The following is a 19,931-nucleotide window of genomic DNA, read 5'->3' as shown; positions in this document are numbered from 1 at the left end:
AAGGCTCTGGTGTTTGCTTCGTGAGTCGTCATATGAAGAGGGTTGGTACTAACTGCAGCAATTGAGGTACTATGACGAGGCCAAGTCAATTTCGGGCATCCTACGAAGTGTGAGTTTTTCCGCTTGGTCACATTGGGCCAATGTTTGAGCTATCACAAGTCGCGAGCTGAAATTTTTTATATTGCTATCCACAGAATCAAAAATTAACTTTGATCTTGAAACTTTCTGTCACTGCACTAGCAAATATCAGCCGCATGCGACACGGATTGTGGTACATACACACTGACCCTACGAGTCATGACAGAGCACTAGCTCACGCCATGCCTTAATGATCCGCCACCACGGCTTTAAGTCGTAAGCGAAATTTTAAGGTTGGAGAATATGAAGGGCCTGGTATACCACGGCATCCGGAATCTGACACCGACTTCAATGAATCATCGGCTGTGCTCACTAGCTGGCTGCGAATTACTCTTGTTTTCAGTCTTCTAGTCGTTATTTTCGGTCTCGGCAATAGCACTAAAAGGATCTTTCCGTGGGTCATGATGTTGCGATTGTCGGAACAGGGTAGGAGAGTCCACTGGCAGCAATGAGCCTGAGGAAGAACGTGAAGCAACGGTGCCTGCCTGATGCCATGCAGCCTGTTTGACTCTGCTCTTTACCCATGACCCATGGCTTCCTGTATCAATTTGGGCTCACCCGACCGAAGGTTTGTTAGGTTTAGGTTAGGTTCATTTATATCATGATAGTGATTAGTTAGTTAGTATTCAAGGTTAGGTCAGTGTACTAAGAGTTTGTCTGTCTTGTTCTAAACTTCTTTTTGCTTACTACTTGTAGATACTTTGCAAGTTTGTATTGGACGGATGTTGAACGGTTTGGAAAAACCGTTTTCAGCGGGGTCGGTTGAACTCCTTGACAGCACCTAGTACGGTAAGCAGAACTGTAGTCCAGCACTGTTAGGTTGATCATTTTGCCAGCCACGACACCAAGTGGTTTGGAAAACCAATACATAGTAACCGCTCAGATGAATTCAACATCGAATCAGAAATGTGAACTCATGACACGGAGCTTGCCATTGGTATGTTGACATTACTGCGGCCGTTACGGTGTTAGAGGCTTCGGTGCCAAGAATCGTGCGAAGTGCACCCGACATTGGTTGTAGTATGGCCCCTGCGAGAACCTCCGATGAAATCTCCTTTTCGATCAATCTCCTTGCGGCAGGCACCTGTTCAGTGTGCGCGCTGTTGTGGGGGCCGGTTAACTGCGTGGAGTTGTGGGATTTGACTATTACCTCAGAACCTGATTGAGATCTCCGATTGTCAATCTGCAAGTTGGTCGGATATAATTGCGGATGGTCTAGACTAATCCAAAAATATGTGTAGTCTAAGTTATGCATGAGATCATTGCCACCATTCACTGGCCCCGGACAATGCTCCCCGTCGCACCATCTTGTCGATACCACCTTCAGGGTCATGTATCAGCTTCCGCACTCTATGACTGATCGGTGGAAGAGATAATAGCATCTACCGTGATGTAAAATTCGTCCCATATCAGTAATGTATTAGCAGAATTCTTGTTCTAACGCCCAACGAACTGCCTCTGCGACATCCTCTGCTTGATGAGTGGGCTGATGACTTGGAGGTCCACGATGGAGATCGTATACACCTGTGTGAACTAGAATTGATTTCCATCCTGCAGTATTGGCACCTGCTATATCAGATTCTGGGTTATCTGCGGTGACATAAAATTGAGGGTCACATTGAGAGCAAGAATTGCAAAATACGTACCGCCCACCATGTACCTGGTAGCGCGTTGTACGGTCGTTAGCTGACCGCGAGGACGGACATGTCACCAGGTTTTACGAACAATGATGATTTGGGTACACCCTGTAAGCGATGCTTGAGCATAATCTCGGCAAAATTGTACGTGGCCTCAGTTGGTTTGCCAAATTGGATGTAGGGATATGTGGACCCTGTCAATGACTGCAAAAACAATACATCAGATTGTTCTCGATGGGATTTAGCTGTTAATGACAAACTCGCCTGGAAAACGGCCTGGAATGCTACTCTAAAAGCTCCTTGGCCCATACGAGGAGCCTCAAAATCCGACTGCCATATTAAATCGGGGTTGCAAAATACTAGGTCGACAGGCTTTCGTGTATGATTGGTTTCATGAGATCCCCCAATGATACCCTGGATCACATCACACATGATTTGGGTGTCGAGAGCCCAATTTCTAGGATCATGGAAAACAAAGATTGCGCCAAATTGGATCTTCGAGAAGTCGGCCGGCTATGTCATCATGTTTGTGTAAGCCGTTCGCCTGAGCGAGTGAGAATATTACCCTGACGGATGCTCTTTCTTCTTGTGTGAGGTTATGAAAAGGCCATATCCTGGGAACATGAAAAAAGTCGAGTCAAAACCATCAAGGAAGTAAAGAACTCACGATGGGTTCCAATTGAGAACATCAAGGGTAGTATAAGCTTTCCGGAAGCCGTATCTGCAGTTAATTGAGATTCCATCAATAGGATTTAGATGCAAGCTACAAGAATTTTGTACCCTTCTGCGACCCTCCGAAGGGTATCACCCTGACCTCCAAGAACCAAGACTGGCACGTCAACGTAGTTGTGTACAATAGACTTCAGAACAGTGTGAGACTGTATGAATTGGTCAGGATGAATCTGTCCAAATTTGTCAGTAAAATTGAGGTTTCAGGATAACTTTGATATAGCACCTGTACACCAAGCTGCGAACTCAACTTGCGACACCGTTCCTCTTCGCTCACACCACCGCCATTGGTGAGCTGCGGCAACAATTGAATGCTTAGATCACAAAAGGACATAGTAATCATCTACCAGAATAAAGGGTATCTTGCTTTAAGTGAGTCAGCTAACTAGATGATAAGCAACAGGAAAGACACAAGTACAGGCCAAGTTTATTGTTGCCATCAAGGATCGATAACGCCTCTTTGGCAGCAGGCAGGGGGTTCTTTCCACGAAGGAGAACACCATCCTGGGAAGAGTGCAAGACACAGTAAGTCGTTGGACAGTCTCATGGCATCAGTCCAAACCATACGATGTCAAATGCGAATGCGAGCCGCGAACGGGGCTTGGCTGTACCATTTCCTGGACCTGTTTAAAACGCGTGAACCGTTATACCAAAATTTTCAATTGACGATTGTGGTAGCCAGCAGCCACTGCCACCAGCTCACCATTCAAGTAACGTGCGATTTGCTTGACCGTCACCCTGTTGCCATATTTTGGACCAATGTGTCGAGGAATTAACATGCCTGCGGCCTGAAAAGCGTCGTAAGCAGCAGGAGTAAGCAGCAGCCAAAATTTAGAGTACCTATTATTTCAAGGTCGTGAGCACGAGCCGTGAACGTTTGAACACTGATTTAAGGCGTGCGCCGCGTGAACGTTCAATGAACGCGTAAACAGCTGAACACTGCTGAATGGATCTCACGTGACTGGGGAACCGTGTACAAGCCAGGCTGGCTTAGCCAGCCAACTTTCTACGAATGCTTAACGCGTAACGACTGACTGGGTTACCAGCGGACGCGTTTGATATTATCGCAGCCCTATGCTTCCCTCACCAGTCTCATCCAACCGACGAGGAACCTCCCAGCACCTCCGCACATTCTCCTCGTCCGACCTCAGACGGGCTCTCAGCCTCCTACGTTCGCGATCAAGGTTCACGAACCTAAGCATCATCATTCTCGCAGGATGCTTCTGCGTTTCATTCTTATATAACCTCGCTTTTATATTTTCCTCTTTTCCGCCTTCACTGGTAACTTACACGCCCCCTCAGAGCATCCTCTCGACCATAGCTCGTAATACAACTCTAGAAAACCTCTCTCATCTCGTCATTGTTCCAGGTCACGCAATTTGGACTGGTACGCAGCCTGATCAGGTGTTAGATGCAGGTCAGTGGACGTTAGAGGAATATCAGAGAGGGGGAGGTAGTTACAGGATTTCTGCGTTCGTAGAACACATCAGACGAGGGTATGTCTTCTCACCAAATCACCAAATCACGAAGCTGATAAATTTCAGAGTAGAAATAACGCTCAAAGATGATTCATCCTTACTCATTTTCAGCGGGCAGGTATTCAACCCAGGATACAAGTTCGTCTCGCTAACCCTCCTTTCTAGTGGTCAAACTAGACTGCAGTCGACCACGACAGAAGCAGAATCTTACATGCGTTTAGCAATAAGTCTAGGGCTTTTTCACCCCGACTCAAAACAACCATCCCACGCGCCCCATTTCCCTCGTGCGACAACAGAGACCTACGCTCTTGATTCATACCAAAACTTTTTATTCTCGCTGGCTCGTTTTCACGAAATAACAGGCCGGTATCCCCTACAGGTCACCATCGTCGGCTACGACATGAAGCGCCGTCGTTTCGAAGAGCTTCACCGCACAGCCCTTCGATTCCCTGCTAATCATTTTGAATACATCGGAATCGAGCCTTCCGCTAACGAGGAGTCAGCTCGTATCGGCGAAGTAAGCACCTTTGTCTTCCTCAGCGGTTTTATGCTGTGTTCAACTGGAATCCAGGTTAAGAATGGATACGCTCCGTATCAACTCGATTTGTATGGTTGCCACGATTTTTTGCTCGCCAAGCGACGGGCGCGGAACCCGTTTCTACGATTTCATTCCTATCATGCATCGGCACCGGAGTTGAGGGGGTTGTTGGAGTGGTGTCCTGATGATGCGGGGATGGTGTATAACGGGCCGTTACCTTGGGACGTTTATGAATGAGATGTTTGGACTTCGAAAGACCGGGTCTCTTGCGAGAATTGCTAATTGGCTCGCGAGCGAAATTTTCGTTGGAACGTCCTCGGCAGGGCAATGCTGAACAACGATACTTTGATTCCTATGTGAATATTCGTTTGAGGCGGCTGCGAATGCAGGAACTTCAACGATCAAAAGATGACTGTGCATCGCTTTTGCGGACTCGACCACTGTGAGTATGGTGGTGCTTTGAATATCTCTGAACTGGAAATAGTCGCATGGATTAGCCCACAATAATTTTCAGCCAAGCTTAGACATCGCAGTTTTCTCTCCTAGTCACGACCACACCAAAAATCCAAGCATCAATTCATCACGCCCATAGAATCATATCAATAAAATTACAAACAGGTATCAAAAAGTGCATATGTTACAATGTCAACGAAACACAAGTAAGTTATCACAAGCACCATACTACAACAACAATAATAAAAACAATGGCGACGACAACGATGGATAATACATGTCAAAAATGCAAGAAAACAAAACGCGCAGAAAACACACAACACAGCGTCTAATAAGTAAGCTCTGGCCATCAACGAAAGCCTGCCAGGCATATGCATAGGGAACGACGAGGTACCCCGAGTCCGAGTCCAAGTCCAGCGCAAAATATAGGAATCAAGGACACGCCTACTTCCCCTGAAACCCCCTAACTATCGTCCGTATCCCCCCAAATCTCTGCTTCGTAGGCGGCGAACCCGTCGTTATCGACGATGGCTGCCACCCCTCCAACGTCGAGAATCCCATCCGGGATAATTTATTCACGCTCCGTGTTGCTGGCGTTGATGATATATCACGTGGTCCTGACGATGATGTGGTCCTTGTTGCTGGCGATGCGTTGCGTGCCATCGTTGGGTTACGTTTAGATGGTGATAAGTTACGCGTTGTTGATGCGTCGTGTGTCGTTGCTGCGTTCCGCATCGTGGGTATGCGTCCAGCGTGAGTGGGAGCTGTCGAGATGCGCGAGAGCGGTATACCCAAGCCCATACCCAAACCAATACCCAAACCCGTCAGTTCTGTATCTTCATCTATGTATGTATCACATGAGTCAGGCGTACGCGGCCGCGGTGGCGTATACGTGGATGTCTCGAATGATTGCGTGTGTGGACTGGGGAGCGGGGAATGTGGATGCCGGTTCGGGTCGTGGTGCAAGAGGGGCAGGTGTCGTGATGCGACGGGAGGACTACGTGTACGTCGGGTGTTGTCTGAAGTTCGAGAGATGCTGGTGAAGGGCGAATCTGACATCGTCCGCCTGAAATCGACAGACGCCGTCCGTCTGATTTCGTCCGGTGCTATCCGCGTACTGTGTTGCAACGACGTGTCCTCGCTGGATGCACCTATAGCATGTGTCAACACGTGAAAAGCAAAAAAAGGAACAACAACGAACCACTCCTACTGCTGCTCCTCGAAAAATCCAACTCCATGGCCCGAGGTCTACTGCTCGACAACAAAGACCTCTCACCCACACCCAAACTGTTCCCGACAGGTGTCGTCCCTGTATTAGCAACCATCACCCCCCTTCCAACAGCATCCTCTTCCTCTTTCATCCTCCTCTCAATAGCCAAACTCTCCCCAAACATTGCCAACCTCAAGCTCAAAGGCGTCCGTCCAGTCCCTTGATCCCTCCTTGTATTCTCCTCCAAATCAATAGCCATATCAAGTACAGACTGCTGCGCCCGCTGAACAAGCGCTTCTACCTCTGCTCGTGAGGATATTGAGGGCATGTCAAGACCTGAAGGCGTTCTGCGAACACGTGGGGATATGGGGAGTGCGTCTATGCCCATGTGTATGCCGGTGTCTGTGTCCACGGAACGGGATACAATTAGAGGACTGGCGCCAGATGAGTGGGGCGTTGGAGGCCATGGTGAGTCGCTTGCACTAGATTGTGTGAATGTGCTCGCAGTACCTGTTGTGCCTGAGCTGCTGACAGAGTCTCCACGCAGGCGACTTTCAGAAGACAAGATACTATCATCAGGAGGTGGTGGTACGTTGATGCTGAATGGGAATTGAGCAGGCAGTGTCACTGCGCGATCAGGGGTGAGCATCATATTTGGCATGGATGGAGAGTGGATGATGGGTACGCCGTATTCTTCTTCGTCTTCGAGGTCATCGAGGTCGATGGCGTTGACAAGGATGGGAGGGGGAGACTGGGGGATTCGTGGAGATTCTTCGATTGTGTCTGGTATACGATCGGTGTCCGGGGCACCTGCTGAGGAGCCCATGCTGAGGGCACGCAGGCGGCTGTCATGTAGAACGCTCCCACGTGAGGGTGGGCTGCGCGCGCGCGCGGTGAGGGAGGAGCTAGAGGAAGAGTTTTCAAAGCGGATGATACGAGACAAGGAGGATTGCTGAGAGCCATGGCCTGAAGTTGAGCGTGTGTGCATGCGCAGTATGCCCGGTCTCATAGGGGCTGTTGACTCGGGAAGCGTTTCTTCGCCAGGTATGGACGAGGAACTGATGGAACGATGCCATGGATTTGGATCGGGGGAAGTGCGTGTAGAATTGGTTTCTGGCCTGCGGCGGTGGAGGTCATGCGTGGGTGTCTCCTGCGGAGATGATGAAAGTGGTGTGGGGAAGACGCGCGGGGAAGATATTATTGCCGCAGGTGACGCAGGCGATGCTGTCCCAGGGACAGGGACGGGTGATGAAGAAGAGGGGGAATTGATCGGGGGCTCCGAGACAGAGGTAACGCTCGACGAAGAAGTATCTACATTTGATTTCTTGAACAGGCTGAGGAGTGACAACTTTGAGTTCAGTTTGCGGGGCGGGGCAGCCTCGGCGCCTGTGCCTGCCGATCTGGGACGACGTGAAGCTTTTGGGAGCGGGGGGCGCTGGGGTGGTTCGTCGTAGATATGAGGTAAAGATGGGCGGCGACCAGACGAAGGCGAGCCTTGAGGTTGCGTGACATCTTGTTCAGAGGAGCCTGAGCGCACAAAGAGTGGTTTTTGATCGATATCAGGGGTGGCGCTTGTGGACTTGAGTGCGGTGAGAGCATGGTCGATAGAGCGCTTGAAATGGAGTTTCTTCCTGAGGGAAGACTCAACGTGCTCGACACAAGGATGGGGTCGCTCCCTAGAGGAATGACTGTCGCTATCAGGTGTATTGTCACCGCGCGCACGTGCAAGCATCTCGCTTGCGAGGATATCAGCGCACTCAACCCAACCATTCTGACGGGCAATAATCTCAGGGGTGATGCCGTGCTTATCTGGACGATTAGGATGGGCACCATGCACAAGAAGGGTGCGAACGACGCTTGCGTGACCGTTTGCAGCAGCGAAGTGAAGTGGGGTTGCACCAGAAGTACCAACTATAGGAGCGGCAGAATCACGGCTGCGATCAGAATATCTGCGGGGAAGTCTATGGAAAGTGTTCATATATATGTGATCGGAATCATGGATTAATGACGAGGACTTACCTTGATGCATTGACGTCTGCTCCGTGTTGGATGAGAAGATTGACTACGAGATCATTACCACCTGCACAAGCAGCGTGTAAAGGTAGAACGCCGTCTAAAACAGAGTTTACTGGTTGGCCATGATTGAGAGCAAACTGAACTAGTCCGATGTCGCCTGATGCAGCAGCTGAATGAAGTCCTAGATGTGGGACTATCATATAGTCAGAAAAACCATAAAATAAAGGTAAATAATTGAATGACATACACTCAGTAGCGACGTTAAACTTTGCCTCTGCTCTGTGGTTTCTGGAAGGGGCCAGCATGACAGTATGCCTAGGCGATTACACGGTTTGAAGATAAAAGTACCATAGGATGAGATGGCTGTACTATTATACACAGGTGCGGTGTCGCTGGAGATGATGATGATCCTTGACAAAGGCAGGCGCAGGTCCGGTATCATTCAATTACCCAGCTTACAAAGCATCCAATAGTATACTACGCAGCCAACCGCAATTTGGCAAATATTCTCTGTGGGGCAGCGGCCTGGCCTTTGATGCACAGCAATAACTACAGCCTGCCAGCATTAGATGTTGTTTTTTCCATCAAACGTAATCTTCATTTGGAACTTTGAGCCCTTTCAAAAGTTTTACTGTTCTTGTACTACTAGCGATCACCTACGATGATTGCGGGCTGGACACGCCCCTTGAAGGTACGAAAACTCACGCTGCGATAGGGCCATCCATTTCCAACGATAGAGACTACGCCCATCACGCTACTTTGCTTACGGTATGAATGTGAGTTGGCGACACTTTGTACTTGAGTCAGTAACGAAGTCGAGACTATTAATTAAGCAGAAGAATAGCTTTTTCAGATAGCCGTGCGGAGCGCGCGTTGCCACTTGTTTTTGTGCCACCACCTTCGTTCTCCGTTGCTTAGCTACATGGTTTGCTCTCGCGTCGCTTTGTCTGCAGCCCGATCTCAATTCCACCCGCCACCGAAACGAGTACTGTCAGGCATTGCCCGGAGTTATACTAGGCCGCACAGAACTGGCAACCGAACACGTTGGTCCAACTTCGATGACTCCATTATTGTACTTATTTTCGAATGACCCCACAGCATCCTCCACATGAATGCGGCCCGCACTTATACTCACCCGGACCGGTGTTCATTCTACACACTTGTACCTTCGTACCACTCCCACGGGCAACTTGCAAAACCGACGCTAGTGTGTATGCAGGGCTTTCCCCGGTCCGCCTCCTGGGTATCGGAGGTTCACTAGATGCGCGTACAACCCACTTCTTTTCTCACTTTTCGCAGCCCGAAAGCACTTTAGCTAAAATGAATTGGAAATCTGACTTACATTACCTGGATACATATGTTTTAGTTACAGGTGTGATGCCTACGTAACATAGATTACATATATCAGAGGCATTTGAGGTATACATGCATGAGTCGTTAATATTAAAAAGCTATCATGACAGTCTCTGTACCTTCAAAAATATTTTTGAGATCTTTCTTCATGCCTTCACCAACGGTCACAACAATCAATCACTCCGACTTTCATCTGATTCGCTTCCATGACGTAAGCCGAATAAGCATAGCTCTTCTGATCAACAAAAACTTGAAGGTCAGCAGAAGATGCAACGAGCCCATCACCGATGCCGATGACGGCAGAACGACAATTGCATCTTGTCTCGCGTCTCAAGTAAAACCTGAGATCAGAGTTGTGTTTGCGAGGCTCGGCAAGAACACAGGCACTGTGTGATACCATCATGATAGTCGGTGCAGATCAAAGGGGCGTCTTCACATCAGACTTTCCATCTTCCACCTGGAGCATATTTGGCGCATGGGGCTCTTTGTCCCCAGCCTCCAGATGACCCTCGCCAAGCACCCCCATATGCATTACTGGCTTTCCTGGAATTGCAAACTTGTCGAGAACGATATTGTTGAATCGGCATCTGACACCAGACATGGAAAGGATGGAGTTTTGTTGGATCGGTATGTCTCCTGTCGTTATTGTCTGGTTAAGAATCGAGATGGCTATCTCCAGAATCTCGGAGATGACAGGTAGACGCTAGTGGTTGTATGTCTCAAGAAGACATTTATGGGCAAGTCCTTTTTCGACGAGCGCAAGTTTCCATCCTAGTAGACTACTGTACGGCGCACTGTATTGTCTGCATTTACCTCACAGCATCTTGTAAACCTGAATTGAGTCCCGAATCGTATAGAAATGGGCAAGTATTACCACCGATCAGACCAGCCATCATGCATCATTTCATAAATAGACATACAATCAATCAGCAGCATCTACGGCAACTTCCATTAGCACAGCTACACAGGCCTATGTAAATTAGAACCACATACCGCCTACAACGGACACTGGACCCTGGCTCAACTTATTCACCATGCAGATATTGGCCCTAAGAAAGACGCATCGACAGATACAGAATGTTCCAGGCAAAACGCACCAGAATTCTTCCGCTCAAACCAGCGTAGGTGTCAATGATGCAATACGATGGTAATCTGTAATACAATTTCCTTCCGAGAAATCTTCGTCGGGTCTATCTAGGACCGAAAATGAAAAATTGCCAGCCACCCTCGCCGCTCGGCAACTTCGTCGGTTGAACGCAAAAACATAATGTGAATTTCCAAGCGTAATGAGCAGAAGTACATACGATAGTTCACCAGCGTTTACAAATCGATGTCAATGCTTCCGAGACAGGATCAGGAGGTTCTGCCATCGGATAATGAGAGAAAATGGACTTACCACTCTGTGAAGACCAACGCCTTTTGAACGAATATCACTAGTAACAACTCCGATATTGTCTCCAGTCTCACCTGAAAACATAAGCCCAAGCACAATATCTGTTGAACCCAAATTCAGTCGTATCCTGGTATATTTGAGCGCGTCTCACCTTTTGCACCATCAAAGCCGACCATCCACTTGCTATTGAAAACAGATTCCAACTAGCACAGTTCGGTATCCATCTTGAAGAGAATGAGAGTCTCTGTAGGTGGCTTCGCAGAATCACATTCAAGAACTGCTGGCCTATGATCTTTAGGGTGTGTTAAAAGACAAAACGATCAGCATGAAACCTCGAGAACACGGCTGTGCTGCGCATGAATAACATCGCTGGTAGGTTGAAGGCCCCGTATGCGGAGCTAGCGGAGAGTCTGTCAGAGGTTACAACATTCGAGACCTATATGAACGGACAATGGGAGCCAGCTTCGCCTGATCGTTGACTTCTGAGCCATTGAGAAAGTTGAAGAGTTTGAGAAAGCGTAGCCATGTTGTGCATTCAATGAAACCATGGTCCGGTATGTCTCAAGTACTAGGGCATGGCAAACCAAATCTTTTGGAGGAGTGTCAATGCTACTACCAGACCCATTGGCCCAGCGCCCACCTAAGAAAGAGGAGTTCAGTTGAGTTGCAAACAATCATCATGGAAGGTCACTTATGACTAGGGATGCATGTACACATCTCATAAAACGTGCCGTTGTCGTCAGCTTGAGTCCAAATGCATCATACAAAGTGATAGATGTCGGCCGTCAACCAGGGCGGCATCTTAGTAGGTCAGTGGCTTAAGGACTCACTCACTCTTCGTGGGCGCCGCGAGACCGCAGTACCATCCACCAATGTCGAAGTATTAATGGTCTTTTTAAAGAACACGCACTGCCGTCAGATCCCACTGGTAGTGCGAGTCAGATCAAGTCAGATGCAAACCAGATAGTGCGGTATTACCAGCTATAAAGCTTATAAGGAAAATATGTACTATGTAATATCGTAAGGAAAGTCCAAAATCCAGGAAAAACTTAAGGATCGACTCAGAGCATAATGGGAGTGCACCCAATGTTGACAAGGCCGTTCTGAAATTTCCCTGTCAGACACGGGCAGAATAGAGAACACCGAGCTGCAACTCACCATCTGGTTATTGCTGCAACACATAGGCTGTCGGTTGCAAGTGGCGCCACTGCCAATGCCAACAGCGCTAATAGGGTTGCAGCTACAGGCAACATGGCCGGCGACACTGGCCGGTATTTCTTCAAGGCCAAGAGACCTTGCCACCTTGTTGTACTCGGAAGTCTACAGAAACCATGAGAATCAGTGAAAATGAATAAGAATTCATTACTCACACTGGCAGAACTCTCACAGCACTGGACGTTACTATTAGTGTTGCACTGGCCGGCACCACGGATAGTGGCTAGTGAGGGGAGTAGCGACAGCGAGGACCACAAGGAAAGCAACAGCGAAGAAACGAGCGAACATTAATGGCGCTCAAGGTGATTTCCTGAAATCTCGGTAAGCTCGGTAAAGGTCGGTAAAGGTCGGGTAAAATGTCCTGCTGGTAGTTAACATAAGGCTCTGAAGTTAGCTTACTCAACTATACGACGTACTTCGGCATGACGTCGGAGCCTAAAATAAGATCTTATCTCTACCTTCACTTAGTGTTGTTGGCAGAATGCTGCCATTCTGCCAGTGGCAATTGCCAAGCGGCAATTGCCGGCAGTAGGTCAAGGGTGGTTGGCAGAAGTCGGCAGAAATACGATGACCTAGTATTTGTTCCTACTAAAAACAATAAAAATTTGACATGTGGCCTAGAAGCCCAAGGGCCATTCTGTCCAAAAACTTGTGTCCAACCACTTTGTTAGTAGTTACTGGGGAGAAAGTCAAAATTTGGTCAAAAACAACTCAAATAACTACTTTTTCACATGCAACTGCTGCTCGGCACAAACATCTAATTGACTGAAAAATATATCATAATCTGGCATGCTCGTGCAGTGTGGCTACCTCACTACAAAAAAGGCAATCAAGGCCGAAATCTATCAAATCTATCCCCATCTATCGCTTCTGCGACTTATTTCCAAGTCGACTCAAAGGTCGTTTGCATGGATTCCTCCCCTTGCAGCAGACTCTGATCACCAGGATTATCTCACACTGTGGTCCAGAATCAATTACTGATCTGAGAAGTTGAAAGTCGATCAAACACGTGAGACACAGCTGGAGGCTGACCAACTGTGAGAAAATGATGGCCCAGGGGCAGAATCCACGGTGCCAACTGGCTTTGTTGAAGAGATCAATGTACTCAATCGAAGCTCAGAGAGTGCATCAGGGTATGATATTGATGCACTTTTGACTCATCAGGTATAGCATTAGTGTAGTAGTCAAAACCATTTTTGCCATAGTACAAACATAGTTGAAAAGAGCTAAAAATGCTCACAATACATTTTGCCGACTTTTGCCATTCTGCCAATTGCCGTTCTGCCATTCTGCCATCTGCCGAGAGGCCAATTCCTTTCTGCCCACGACACTACCTTCACTATGCCCCGTCACTCCCTACGCAATGAGCTCCTTGACGAATTGGATGAGGTGCAACTAGCCTTGAAAAAGGCAAGGCTTCAGCATGCAATCCGAAGTTATGCTCTCTCCTATTCTGATTCTGATGACTTGGATTCGGACGATTCTGACCTCGACACAATTATCACACCTCCGTCACCTCCTACCCCATTTTTCTCTGACAGTTCTGACTTCGACTCCTCCAGCGATGAATCTGACCACTTTGCTGCACGTTATGACCGTCTGAATGACACTATCACTTCCCTTTATGATGAGGTCATCAGGGCACGTGTCCTCCATCAACCAAATGCACCTCCCATGCGAGCCCCCCAAATACAACTCCTTCATGATTTCGGGGACTCTCGACCTCACCTGTTCCGCAAGAAGCTCCGCGTCAATCCAGACATATTTGACGACATCTTAGATCAAATTTCAGGTCACACCATTTTCACCAATCGCTCAAATAACCTGCAGCTCCCCGTCGCAGTCCAACTTGCAATATTTCTTAACCGTGCTGGGCACTACGGTAACGCTATATCTCCGGAAGACGTGGCTCAGTGGGCTGGTGTTAGCATCGGCTCGGTAATCAATTGTAGCAATCGCGTCATGGTCGCCATTCTTGATCTCCACGATACGTTCATTGTCTTCCCTGCTCTTGACTCCGATGATGCAGAGCAGGCTCGCCGATTCGTCGAGGCGAGGTCATGTCCCGAGTGGAGAAATGGGATCTTCGCTGTTGATGGCTCTGCAATTAATCTGTACGAAAAGCCCGGTCTTTATGGTGAAGCGTTTTATGATAGGAAATCAAATTATTCTCTCAATTGTCAGGTACATTTTTTCCTCTTATTCTAATGATACGAAATCTAACGAAACCTTTAGGGAGTTATCATGCCTCATAACTTGCTTATCGTCGATTACTCCCTCGGTCATCCTGGAAGCACACACGACGCATATGCATTCAAATCGACACGTGTTTATCAAGAACACGACACCCTTCTTCAAGCTGACCACTGGATCTGGGCCGATAGTGCTTATGCACTGGAGAGGTGGTGTGTTCCTCCCTTCAAGAAGCCACGGAATGGCCGCTTGACGAGGAATCAAAAGAGCTTTAATGTCAGTCTCTCTCGCATATGTGCTCATTTTTCTGCTCGTTAGAATATTTACTAACTTTCAATTGGTTTAGATTCGCGTTCACATCGAGCATGCATTCGCTGCTTTGAAAGGACGCTTCCAATCCCTCAAAGAACTTCGTCACCCGATGCAGAATCAAAAGGACCTTCAAATCACTCTCCACTGGGTCAGGTGTTGCCTGATACTCCACAATATGATCATCCGCTTTGAGGCACAGCGCAACCGCTCAACAATCAGATGGGCTGTCGGGGAGGGGCTAAATACTATGCGCCGTGAGTTTGAAGAAGCGGATGGTGACGAAGTGATAGGCGATAGATCATATGAGGGTACCCCGGGTCAAGCATGTAGGGCAAGGCTCATGGATCAATTGTTCGACAGCCCTCATTCAGAAGCTCAACGTCGCGAAGGGTGAGCACATAACACGGATGATTCATCACAAGAACAATTGTAGTACGTAGATATAGTGAGTAATTCATGGAAGACAGTGGCAGCCATACAAAGATGCGCGAGAACAAGACAAATGCAAGCGTGAGATATGAAAAAAAAACAAATGAGCAAGTCGGAAGTGCGAACAGAAACAAAATCCAGTGAACGAATATACAAACATACAAATTGAAGCCCCAGGAGAGATCAATCACTCTTGGCAGCATTGATCTTGGCCCACTCGATCCGCAGGCGCATCACGTCCCTCTCCATTTCAAGAGCCTTGGCGTCTGCTTCACGCAGGCGAATCTCCGTCTCCTTGGCCTCCTTCATGCGTTGATGGACAATAGCAGCATCTGCGCGCTCATTGGCACGCTCCTCACAAAGGAAATCGTGCTCTTTCTGCTGGCGGTTAGAATTCATCTTCACCATCAGTCGCTCATTCTTGAGCTGATACAACGAGACCTTCTCAGAGTGTATGCTCTCCAAGTCATCGTTCAACATCTCGACTTGTTCTTGAATTTCCGACCGGACACGTTTCGACACTGAGTCCTTGCCTTTTGGATTGGCCGAAACAGATGTTTGTGAAGTTGGCAATTTTTGAACTGATGAGCCTTGCCTACCAGCGCGTCCACGTCCCAATGAGCTGCGGGAGGTCTTCGAGGATGTGACAGAAGGGGTGCTATTAGTAGCACCCTCGCACACCATGAGCTGACCAGCATGAGATTTGAAGGAGCCACGACCATCGTGGATGGAGGTGCGGGGCTTCTGTGGAGCTGCAAATGAGGGAGGGGGGGACGGAGTTGGAGAAGATGGAGGCTGCTGGCGTTTCTTGGCGCCCCGTTTCGATTTTGGTGGGCTGTCCAAAATGATGACCGACTGACTCATCCATATGCAGGTCTTCCATGTCACCAGCAAGGGGGTTGTTGTTGTTGTCGTCCATTCCAGGAAAGTCTGAAAGTGTCTGAGGGCCTGGGGAGTATGTGTTGCGGCTTTGTGACTGAGCACCTTGGGGAGAGAGGTCATAATTCCAGCGTTGTGGAGAGCCAGAAGTGCTGCTTGCTTGAACACTCTGTTGAGGGGGGGCAAAGTTGAATTGGGGAGTGGAGAGAGAGCCAGCGACACCACCAGTATAGGTGCCTTGGGGAGGGAGGCCAAAATTCCAGTGCTGCGGAGAGCCAGAAGTGTTCCCTGGTTGGGCATTTTGTGGGAGGGGGAAGCTGAATTGGGGAACAGGAACACTGCCAGGGTGGGCGCTTTGGGGAGGGACATTGTAATTCCACTGTGGGTGGGAACCAGCGACACCGCCTGGTTGACCACTTTGGTGACGGAGGTCAAATTGATGGGGGGCAAACTGTGAAGGTTGTGAAGGTGGCGGATAGGGAGGGGGAGGGTAGTTAGATTGTGGGACGCCTGTTCCACTACCAGTGGCAGCGCTGGTAGAAGGGATGTTACATTGTGGGGGGGGATGAACAGAGCTGCCCGCAGGACGGGTGAGGGCAAAAAGATCACCTGCGTGGTCGGTGCCTGGCTTTGATGAAGTCATTTTGGCAGCAAATGATGGGTTGGAGCCCCATATTTTATGGAGATCGTCGTACCAGGGGAATTCTTTCTGGACTTTGGCTGTGAATTTTATTAGTAGAATTAAATAAACATAAGTAACGGACTCACCATGTAGATTTTCCGCAGTACATGCATCGAGGGGCACAATCCCTGCACCAGTTGATTCAAATTCATTGCGGTAGTCACGGAATTTATTCCGGAGACTTCAAATAACTTGATTAGCATCTACGATCTGATAACCAAAGGATCACTTACGCTGTTATACGGTTGGACACAGAGTCACGAAACCTGGTCCGATTGGCAGCATATTGGCCAGAATATACTCTATCGCCGCTGAAAATCACTTCTGCTATCACTGCATAGATTGCGTTCTTGTCTTTGCCCGATGGAGGACCCTCGATATTAGGATCACTAGGTTTCTTCCCCTCGCTAGAGAATAGGATGCGACAATCTGCCACATTGTTGACGAGGTAATCGACCAGCTTGTTGGTACGTTGGATGTCTGCCTGCCAACTGATGCTTGTCTCGGTGGTATCTCCATCTCCTTTGGAACGCCTGGACTTTCCTCTTCCACGGTTGGGGGGTGGGACTGGAGGAGGATTCATGGCCTTCCACTTGGCCTGGTAGTAGATTGGGGAGAGGTTCTGCGACCCCTGCAGTCGTGCAGAGCGACGTAGTCGTGGTCGTAGGGCAGGCATATACTTTTAAGCTCCGACGTCATGCCGAAGTACGCCGTATAGTTGAGTCAGCTAACTTCAGAGCCTTATGTTAACTGCCAGCAGGACATTTTACCCGACCTTTACCGACCTTTACCGAGCTTACCGAGATTTCAGGAAATCACCTTGAGCGCCATTATTGTGTTAAGTGGAACGGTTGAAAACTTTAAAAGAGTGTGAGGATGTGTGATGCTGCAAAGTTGGTTGAAGAAGAGACGGTTTCTGAGGAATCAAACGGATTGAGTCCATCTTTTATATGATGAATATTTGCTGTAACCCTCCGCTGCCTTTGTCCATGTTTTTCTGAGATCGGACAATCGATGCCAAGGCGCCTATTAATATGCTTCTGTCTGGTCCGTGGTCTGGAACATGAACTACCCCAATGTGAATGTTCATTACAATGTGTTTCGATCACGTGACCCTTCACCACGTTTCCATAGACGCCCCATGATTAGTGCTGCCGTGGTTCGGTCCAGAACCACGGTCCGAACCTGACCAACGGTCAGGTTCTTCCTTGGTTCGGTCCGTGGTCCATGAATTGGGGCGGACCGGACCTGAGTGAGGTTCACGGTCCACCATTTGCCTGAACGGTTCTATGTTGGTTTGAACCTTCCCTGAACCGGTCCGAACCCCGAACCGCGAGAAGTTCTGTCGCATTGTCGAAGCGTGTTTTGACACTGCCTTTGATGATTCGCCTTGGCCTCAAGGATTCTCGAGCTTCGATACTTACTTGTTTCCGTCAAATGCAGAGGCTCATTGACAAGGTAAGTCATGATATGCACTGTTCAAACTGAACAGTGTGAGTGTTGTGCTCATAATGACCATGTCCTCGCCCAGATCCTTATCATACCAACACCCTACGATGCTATTACGATCCTCCACCGGCTGTTTGTCCACCGGCTGTCTGATTTGCTTGCACATAAAATGTGCAAGCCTCAGCAGGTAAGCACTATATTCAACATGGCTCATTCAGACTCATGCGCTGTCAATGCTGACGGTTCTCTCAAGGATGCCAAGGACATTGTCTTCTACCACGATCCCGATGATTCTGTCCCCCTTGACACCACGTCCTCTGCCCCCCAGCCATCATCATCTACTAATCCTCCTCAGGATGCCTTCTCTATGCTACTGAATACTGGGCGCAAACCAACACCAGTTACAGCTGGTGCTCGACAATCCATTCGGACCTCTAAGCCATCTGCTCGCCTCCGGGATGCTGAGAACATTTATTCAACCTCGACCTCCACCAGCTCAACAAACCGCAAACGTGCATTGTCTAGCGCTACTGAACTTCAACTTCAACTGGCTCACAAAAAGGTTTTATCATGTCTATTATCAGACGAGGATAGCCTTGATGACGACGACGCTGGTCATGACACCGATCCTTTGGAGGACCAGCCCGTGGGAGACCAGCCCGAAGCCGAACCTGAGGACGCCTTGCGCGCGATTATTTGCCCATCCAGGGCAGCTCCGTCCCCTCCGAACAGGCTTTCTCAAGCGGAGGGATCACCTCCACCGTGCGACGCAATGCACTCGCATCGTCCACGTTTGGCTCATTACAGTTGTTAAAGGTGGCGTATAGGAATGGCCATGTTTCTGCGACAGTCGAGGCAGAAGCTGTGTAGTTGGATGTGTAGCTATGAGTACCTACTTATGTTTTTTTTTGCTCATTGTAAATAAATTTGGTTCGGTTCACGTTCGAACCTGAAATTAACCGGACCTGACCATTCTGAACCGTTCGCCAAGGTCCAGTTCGAGGTTCGTTGAGTCTGGTAGAACCGGACCTAGGTCCAGTTCTTGGTTCTCGCTCGACCCTCTGTGAACCGGACTGAACCGGACCACGGCAGCACTACCCATGATGCATCAGATCCTTTGGGTGTACATATCGTGTAGGTATACAGTCTCAAAGTCTGCAATATCGAAGTCCTTGGTAAATAACAGGTTGTGCCATGATTGGATGCTACATGCGAAGGTGACAGGTGTTGGAATCAACTTCGTCATCGCTTCTCTACTTCGTCATCATTTCCTTTCTCGTACTATGGCATCCTGGACTCTGTAACATAGTTTATAATCTCGCCTTCCCTCTTAGTTTACACCTCAGCGTTTCTACTCAACACGCTGAGGTACGTATCACGCCGTCTCTACGTTTTGTCCCTTTCTCATTGTGTTCGTACTATAGACTTGTCCTTTCAGGTATTATGAATGTTATAGTGTTTCTACTCAACACGCTGAGACTTGTCCTTTCAGTCCAACGTCCTACAGGTTATGAGCCCTGGCTCTTACTGAGCCATCAGACGGAACTACAAAGGACAAAAATCCACTCACGTTGAACCACCATTCGTGCACCATATCTCATCATACTCCTCCCCCACAGCGGTATCGCCATGGGAAAGTACGATCATATTCCGGAATTGCTAGGCTCAGAAAATTATGTTGGTTGGTCGACAAAGACTCAATATGCCTTAGCTTGCGAGGATCTTTGGTGCCACATCAACACTACTGCTGATCCCACAGATATTCTCGGAACACCATCCTTAATGCCTGTTCCAGCCGATCCAGCCAACATCACGCCCGCCGAATTG

General features: G+C 48.5%; 4 protein-coding genes across 4 annotated transcripts; 1 reads left to right on the top strand and 3 right to left on the bottom strand.

Annotated features, from left to right (window-relative positions):
- Positions 1-1,316: 1,316 nt before the first annotated feature.
- On the bottom strand, positions 1,317-3,410 carry HD556DRAFT_1345578 (HAD-like domain-containing protein). The gene is made up of 14 exons (XM_041302226.1): positions 3,345-3,410; positions 3,208-3,292; positions 3,072-3,127; positions 2,923-3,008; positions 2,852-2,870; positions 2,731-2,799; positions 2,556-2,677; positions 2,443-2,496; positions 2,341-2,389; positions 2,040-2,288; positions 1,864-1,979; positions 1,785-1,798; positions 1,525-1,728; positions 1,317-1,459 (listed from the first exon to the last, which is right to left on the bottom strand). Exons 2-13 carry the CDS (start codon positions 3,281-3,283, stop codon positions 1,559-1,561), a joined length of 1,080 nt encoding a protein of 359 aa, XP_041164100.1. The 5' UTR covers positions 3,284-3,292; positions 3,345-3,410; the 3' UTR covers positions 1,317-1,459; positions 1,525-1,558.
- A 23-nt stretch (positions 3,411-3,433) lies between these two features.
- HD556DRAFT_73238 (uncharacterized protein) lies at positions 3,434-5,070 on the top strand. The gene is made up of 3 exons (XM_041311453.1): positions 3,434-4,000; positions 4,049-4,096; positions 4,148-5,070. Exons 1-3 carry the CDS (start codon positions 3,579-3,581, stop codon positions 4,755-4,757), a joined length of 1,080 nt encoding a protein of 359 aa, XP_041164099.1. The 5' UTR covers positions 3,434-3,578; the 3' UTR covers positions 4,758-5,070.
- A 9-nt stretch (positions 5,071-5,079) lies between these two features.
- Positions 5,080-8,611, bottom strand: HD556DRAFT_1265943 (uncharacterized protein). Its single transcript, XM_041299109.1, has 4 exons — positions 8,447-8,611; positions 8,203-8,392; positions 6,175-8,144; positions 5,080-6,124 (listed from the first exon to the last, which is right to left on the bottom strand). Exons 1-4 carry the CDS (start codon positions 8,502-8,504, stop codon positions 5,418-5,420), a joined length of 2,925 nt encoding a protein of 974 aa, XP_041164098.1. The 5' UTR covers positions 8,505-8,611; the 3' UTR covers positions 5,080-5,417.
- Positions 8,612-9,647: 1,036 nt separating this feature from the next.
- HD556DRAFT_1455509 (uncharacterized protein) lies at positions 9,648-12,448 on the bottom strand (the record flags this gene model as incomplete). The annotated part of the gene is given in 12 exon segments (XM_041308122.1): positions 9,648-10,255; positions 10,371-10,384; positions 10,546-10,601; positions 10,949-10,985; positions 11,020-11,046; positions 11,097-11,128; positions 11,530-11,585; positions 11,780-11,836; positions 11,856-11,870; positions 12,104-12,265; positions 12,316-12,336; positions 12,362-12,448. The coding sequence occupies 12 exon segments, from the start codon at positions 12,446-12,448 to the stop codon at positions 9,971-9,973; spliced, it is 849 nt and encodes a 282-aa protein (XP_041164097.1). The 3' UTR covers positions 9,648-9,970.
- Positions 12,449-19,931: the final 7,483 nt, after the last annotated feature.

This window comes from Suillus plorans (genome assembly GCF_016647745.1).
Source record: "Suillus plorans strain S12 chromosome Unknown HD556scaffold_10, whole genome shotgun sequence".
NCBI classification, from domain to species: Eukaryota; Fungi; Basidiomycota; class Agaricomycetes; order Boletales; family Suillaceae; genus Suillus; species Suillus plorans.
The sequence above is the reverse complement of the archived record's forward strand: the minus strand, read 5'-3'. Positions and strand labels throughout refer to the sequence as shown.